General features: G+C 43.9%; 1 protein-coding gene across 11 annotated transcripts in view; it reads left to right on the forward strand.

Annotated features, from left to right (window-relative positions):
• Positions 1-7,500, forward strand: part of LOC110519331 (dystrophin-like) — a 369,908-nt gene that overhangs the window by 179,051 nt on the left and 183,357 nt on the right. For all 11 annotated transcript variants that reach the window (XM_036982105.1, XM_036982095.1, XM_036982096.1 and 8 more), the window contains one exon: positions 4,519-4,700. In XM_036982105.1, coding sequence (XP_036838000.1) covers positions 4,519-4,700 — 182 coding nt within the window. The remainder of the gene's footprint in view (positions 1-4,518; positions 4,701-7,500) is intronic.

A 7,500-nucleotide genomic window follows, 5' to 3' on the forward strand; every position in this document is an offset into this window, starting at 1 on the left:
TATAATCATATGTCTCTCTCTCCAGGCCCATTATAATCATATGTCTCTCTCTCCAGGCCCATTATAATCATATGTCTCTCTCTCTCTCCAGGCCCATTATAATCATATGTCTCTTTCTCTCTCCAGGCCCATTATAATCATATGTCTCTCTCTCCAGGCCCATTATAATCATATGTCTCTCCCTCTCTCCAGGCCCATTATAATCATATCTCTCTCTCTCTCGCCAGGCCCATTATAATCGTATGTCTCTCTCTCTCTCTAGGCCCATTATAATCATGTCTCTCTCTAGGCCCATTATAATCATATGTCTCTCTCTCTCTCCAGGCCCATTATAATCACATGTCTCTCTCTCTCCAGGCCCATTATAATCATATGTCTCTCTCTCTCTCCAGGCCCATTATAATCATATGTCTCTCTCTCTCCAGGCCCATTATAATCATATGTCTCTCTCTCTCTCCAGGCCCATTATAATCATATGTCTCTCTCTCTCTCCAGGCCCATTATAATCATATGTCTCTCTCTCTCTCTCTCCAGGCCCATTATAATCATGTCTCTCTCTCTCTCCAGGCCCATTATAATCATATGTCTCTCTCTCTCTCTCTCCAGGCCCATTATAATCATATGTCTCTCTCTCTCCAGGCCCATTATAATCATATTATTTGACCCTAGTTGTAGTGTGGTGTCTTCATGAGCCCAGTGTTAATCAACCACCTCTAACATCCATCAGCTGTCAGCCAGCTGCTATCTCATATCTCACGGTCGCCATGGCAGCACGACACTCCAATATCACTGTTTGACCAATCTGTTAGCTTGTCTGTCATACATCTATTTTGTCCCTGACCATAATGTGTGAGGGCATATTCATATTCAACAAACCAGATCTGGGTTCAAATACTATTTGAAATCATTTCAAATATTTTATCTGTGCTTGACTGGGCTTGTCTGGCCTTCTGGATCATTAGAATAGTCCCAAAATGGCAAACTTCGCCTATCCGGGACCCATCCAGGCTATAGCAAACACTCAGCGTTCATGAGAGATATCAAATAGTGTTTGAACCCAGGTCATGTACAATGGAATTAAAAATGCACTCCATGATCTTAATGAGCACAACCAAACACACGTTTATTCTAAACACATAGTTTCAATTGGATTTGTTACATAGCATACAAATCAAATTGCAAAAAAAATATATTTTGCAGGATTGGATGACGTAATACACAATTTGATGGCGTAGTGTACAATTTGATGACGTGGTACACAATTTGATGGCGTAGTGTACAATTTGATGACGTGGTACACAATATGATGGCGTAGTGTACAATTTGATGACGTGGTACACAATTTGATGGCGTAGTGTACAATTTGATGACGTGGTACACAATTTGATGGCGTAGTGTACAATTTGATGACGTGGTACACAATTTGATGGCGTAGTGTACAATTTGATGGCGTAGTGTACAATTTGATGGCGTAGTGTACAATTTGATGACGTGGTACACAATTTGATGGCGTAGTGTACAATTTGATGGCGTAGTGTACAATTTGATGGCGTAGTGTACAATTTGATGACGTGGTACACAATTTGATGGCGTAGTGTACAATTTGATGACGTGGTACACAATTTGATGGCGTAGTGTACAATTTGATGGCGTAGTGTACAATTTGATGACGTGGTACACAATTTGATGGCGTAGTGTACAATTTGATGACGTGGTACACAATTTGATGGCGTAGTGTACAATTTGATGACGTGGTACACAATATGATGGCGTAGTGTACAATTTGATGACGTGGTACACAATTTGATGGCGTAGTGTACAATTTGATGACGTGGTACACAATTTGATGGCGTAGTGTACAATTTGATGACGTGGTACACAATTTGATGGCGTAGTGTACAATTTGATGGCGTAGTGTACAATTTGATGGCGTAGTGTACAATTTGATGACGTGGTACACAATTTGATGGCGTAGTGTACAATTTGATGGCGTAGTGAACAATTTGATGACGTGGTACACAATTTGATGGCGTAGTGTACAATTTGATGACGTGGTACACAATTTGATGGCGTAGTGTACAATTTGATGACGTAATACACAATTTGATGGCGTAGTGTACAATTTGATGACGTGGTACACAATTTGATGGCGTAGTGTACAATTTGATGACGTAATACACAATTTGATGGCGTAGTGTACAATTTGATGACGTAATACACAATTTGATGGCGTAGTGTACAATTTGATGACGTGGTACACAATTTGATGGCGTAGTGTACAATTTGATGACGTGGTACACAATTTGATGGCGTAGTGTACAATTTGATGACGTGGTACACAATTTGATGGCGTAGTGTACAATTTGATGACGTGGTACACAATTTGATGGCGTAGTACACAATTTGATTATACAGTACACACTTTAGTGACGTAGTACACAATTTGAGGACGTGGTTCACAATTTGACTGGCTGAGATTATACAGAAGATTGAAAGTGCATCTTTATGGACTTGGACAAACACATAAGCAAGCACACGTACAACACGAAAACGTCTGCTGATTTGGTTGTTATCCGTACCGTATTTCATCACACAGAGGAGGATGTTAAGGGTTACCTGTGTTATCAGAGATAAAGCTCTGTTTAGATTCCACACCTCACTGATCAGGGCTTTAGTTTAAGGGTTACCTGTGTTATCAGAGATAAAGCTCTGTTTAGACTCCACACCTCACTGATCAGGGCTTTAGTTTAAGGGTTACCTGTGTTATCAGAGATAAAGCTCTGTTTAGACTCCACACCTCACTGATCAGGGCTTTAGTTTAGTTTCCTAACAACTAAAAAGCTCACACTTTATTTCTCTTTATTGGCCCTACCACACAGCTACGAGAGAACAAATGTATCTTTAGTGAAGCTCTTGTTTCTTTCACGTAGAGATGTAAATCCAGTGTGAGAGGCTGCTCAGGTCCAGAGCATTACCTGGACTGAAATAGGTTCCGGTTTCATTTTGGGTGCCGGTACTGTTCATAATGAGGTGCAGGAGCTCCACAATACTGTTGATCTAATATTCTATAAGAGGAGCATTAGAACAGTTTAGGTGCCGGTAGTCAGCTCCGGCGAACTCCTGCCCATGTCAAGCACTGATTACATCACTTTAGGCTTTTAGCTCAGAAAAAAACAACATCACGTTTATTGAAATATGTTTGTTTACCCCATAAACCTGTGACTATTTTACTTAGAGTTACGGAATAGGCAGGGAACAGTCACTAGCATTGTTGAGGAACAGTCACTCTAACATTCATCTAGTTAGGAAACAGTCACTCTAACATTGTTAGGAAACAGTCGCTCTTAACATTGCTAGGGAACAGTCACTCTAACATTGCTAGGGAACAGTCACTCTAACATTGCTAGGGAACAGTCACTCTAACATTGCTAGGGAACAGTCACTCTAACATTGCTAGGGAACAGTCACTCTAACATTGCTAGGGGACAGTCACTCTAACATTGCTAGGGAACAGTCACTCTAACATTGCTAGGGAACAGTCACTCTAACATTGCTAGGGGACAGTCACTCTAACATTGCTAGGGTACAGTCACTCTAACATTGCTAGGGGACAGTCACTCTAACATTGCTAGGGGACAGTCACTCTAACATTGCTAGGGGACAGTCACTCTAACATTGCTAGGGAACAGTCACTAACATTGCTAGGGGACAGTCACTCTAACATTTCTAGGGGACAGTCACTCTAACATTGCTAGGGAACAGTCACTCTAACATTGCTAGGGAACAGTCACTCTAACATTGCTAGGGAACAGTCACTCTAACATTGCTAGGGGACAGTCACTCTAACATTGCTAGGGGACAGTCACTCTAACATTGCTAGGGGACAGTCACTCTAACATTGCTAGGGAACAGTCACTCTGACATTGCTAGGGAACAGTCACTCTGACATTGCTATGGAACAGTCACTCTGACATTGCTAGGGAACAGTCACTCTAACATTGCTAGGGAACAGTCACTCTAACATTGCTAGGGGACAGTCACTCTAACATTGCTAGGGGACAGTCACTCTAACATTGCTAGGGGACAGTCACTCTAACATTGCTAGGGAACAGTCACTCTAGCATTGCCAGGGAACAGTCACTCTAACATTGCTAGGCAACAGTCACTCTAACATTGCTAGGGGACAGTCACTCTAACATTGCTAGGGGGCAGTCACTCTAACATTTCTAGGGAACAGTCACTCTAACATTGCTAGGGAACAGTCACTAACATTGCTAGGGAACAGTCACTCTAACATTGCTAGGGAACAGTCACTCTAACATTGCTAGGGAACAGTCACTCTAACATTGCTAGGGGACAGTCACTCTAACATTGCTAGGGAACAGTCACTCTAACACTGAGGTTGTGTGTGTTTGTGCCTTGACACTGTGTGTGTGAGTTGACACTGATGTTGTGTGTGTTTGTGCCTTGACACTGTGTGTGTGTGTACCTGCTCTTTGACACGTGTGTGTGTTTTAGATCTCGCTGGCTGTAACCACGGTGCAGAGCGAGCAGACGAAACTGACACACTCGGTGACGGCGAGCGTATCCAAGGTGACGACGCGTGAGAAGGTGGTGGTGAAGAATACTAAAGCAGCGCTGCCCTCTCCACCGCCCCAGAAGAAGAGACAGATTGTTGTCGAATCAGAGCTCAGGAAAAGGTGAGGTGGCAGGCTCCTCCAATCACTTTTCTGCAGAATCACCAGGGGGTGTGGCCAAACAGGGGGTGTAGACGTATTATAGTCTTGGTGACTGAGCGATAGCAGGAATTCGATCGTGACTTTGAGCGAAAGCAGGAATTCGATCGTGACTTTGAGCGATAACAGGAATTCGATCTTGACTTTGAGCGATAGCAGGAATTCGATCGTGACGTTGAGCGATAGCAGGAATTCGATCGTGACGTTGAGCGATAGCAGGAATTCGATCGTGACGTTGAGCGATAGCAGGAATTCGATCGTGACTGAGTGATAGCAGGAATTCGATCGTGACTTTGAGCGAAAGCAGGAATTCGATCGTGACGTTGAGCGATAGCAGGAATTCGATCGTGACGTTGAGCGATAGCAGGAATTCGATCGTGACTTTGAGCGATAGCAGGAATTCGATCGTGACTTTGAGCGAAAGCAGGAATTCGATCGTGACTTTGAGCGATAACAGGAATTTGATCGTGACTTTGAGCGATAGCAGGAATTCGATCGTGACGTTGAGCGATAGCAGGAATTCGATCGTGACTTTGAGTGATAGCAGGAATTCGATCGTGACTTTGAGCGAAAGCAGGAATTCGATCGTGACTTTGAGCGATAGCAGGAATTCGATCGTGACGTTGAGTGATAGCAGGAATTCGATCGTGACTTTGAGCGATAGCAGGATTTCGATCGTGACTTTGAGCGATAGCAGGAATTCGATCGTGACTTTGAGCGATAGCAGGAATTTGATCGTGACTTTGAGTGATAGCAGGAATTCGATCGTGACTGAGTGATAGCAGGAATTCGATCGTGACTTTGAGCGATAGCAGGAATTCGATCGTGACTTTGAGCGATAGCAGGAATTCGATCGTGACTTTGAGCGATAGCAGGAATTCGATCGTGACTTTGAGCGATAGCAGGAATTCGATCGTGACTTTGAGCGATAGCAGGAATTTGATCGTTGCATATCCTGATTTCATCCTGAGTCTAGTGTGTAGTGTGCCGTGCGGGAAAAATCCATTATCTACAACGATTGAATTCCGGGCCTAAAGACAATATTCCAGTTGTCAGCCAGTCTCTGGAGACGTACCAAATGAAACACTATTCACTACATAGTGCAGTAGTTTTGACCAGAGACCTATGTGCCCCTTCTCCCTCTGTACTCAAGCTAGTCTCTCTCTCTTGTCCCTGGCCGGCCTGAGACAGGCTGACTAACAGGTAGGTTTGGATTATGTGTCTAGTCTGAGTCAATCACTATTGAATAGTTTGGTTTCTCAGTTGGTGCTGTGTATCTTAGCCAGTACAGATGAATGCCTTAGATCACATATGTCAGAGTCAAGGCCCGCGGGCCACATCCGGCCCGCAAGAAGGTTTTTTACGGCCCCTGGGATGATCTTGATTTATTATTAGAACCGGCCCGCAGCAAGCCGGCAGCCCGCAGATCTTTTACACGCACCAATACTACATTTCCCACAATGCAAAGGTGACGCACCGAGCAGTAGGCTGCTTCATTTCAATATTTATTGGCACAGCAGTCGTCAGCATCACAGTAAAATTAACTTTCAGATACCCATCAAAAATGGCAAAACGGAAGGTGGATACTGAGAACCGGGGGTTTCAAACAAGGTGGGAGTCGGAGTATATGTTCACGAAGGTAGCTGGAAAACCTGTGTGTCTTCTGTGTGGAGAAAGTGTGGCGGTACTGAAAGAGTATAATCTGAGACGACATTATGAAACGAAACACGCGGACAAAAACAAGAATATGGACATGGAACAAAGGCTACAAAAGGCAGAGGAATTAAAACGAGGTCTCAAATCTCGACAGGCTCTGTTCAAAAAAGCCAAATCACAAGGCCAGGCTGCTGTCAAGGCCAGTTTTATTTTGGCAGAAGAGATCGCTAAATCAGCCCGGCCATTTACGGAGGGGGATTTCATCAAAAACTGCATGATTAAAGTTTGTGACGAAGTTTGCCCAGAAAAAAGGCAACTCTTTTTAAATGTGAGTCTGAGCAGAAACACCATTGCCGAGAGAGTAGACCAGTTGTCCATCAATCTAAAAGAGCAGCTTGTGAAAAAGGGAAAAGATTTTATTGCATATTCCTTGGCTGTGGATGAGAGCACCGACATTTCTGACATTGCCCAGTTGTCAATTTTCATCCGCGGAGTGGACTCCAACCTAAGCGTGACAGAGGAGTTTTTGGCTTTACGTCCTATGCATGGCACAACTACGGGGCATGATTTGTATGAAGAGGTGTCAAGATGTGTAAATGAGATGGAGCTGCCTTGGGAAAAACTCGTGGGTTTGACAACCGACGGAGCACCTGCGATGTGTGGACACAGGAGCGGACTGGTGGCGAAGATACGGGAAAAGATGCAAGAGGAAAACGCGACAGGTGAGCTGACAGCTTATCATTGTATCATACACCAGGAAGCGTTGTGCGGTAAAGCCTTGAAAATGGAGCATGTAATGAGCATCATCACGCGCACAGTTAACTTTATCAGAGCCAAAGGTTTGAATCACCGCCAGTTCAAGGCATTTCTGACGGAGTTAGAAACGGAGCATGGTGATTTGCCTTATCACACAGAGGTGCGATGGCTAAGCCAGGGAAAGGTGCTTCAAAGATGTTTCGAGCTTCGTGAGGAGATTTGTCTGTTCTTGGACAGCAAAGGGAAAGACACAACACAACTCCGAGACGAAATGTTTCTGTGTGAAATGGCTTTTCTGTGTGACATTACGAGTCATCTGAATGCAATAAACTTGCAGCTGCAGGGTCGGGAT

The sequence above is a fragment of the Oncorhynchus mykiss genome, chromosome 7, assembly GCF_013265735.2.
Source record: "Oncorhynchus mykiss isolate Arlee chromosome 7, USDA_OmykA_1.1, whole genome shotgun sequence".
Taxonomy (NCBI): domain Eukaryota; kingdom Metazoa; phylum Chordata; class Actinopteri; order Salmoniformes; family Salmonidae; genus Oncorhynchus; species Oncorhynchus mykiss.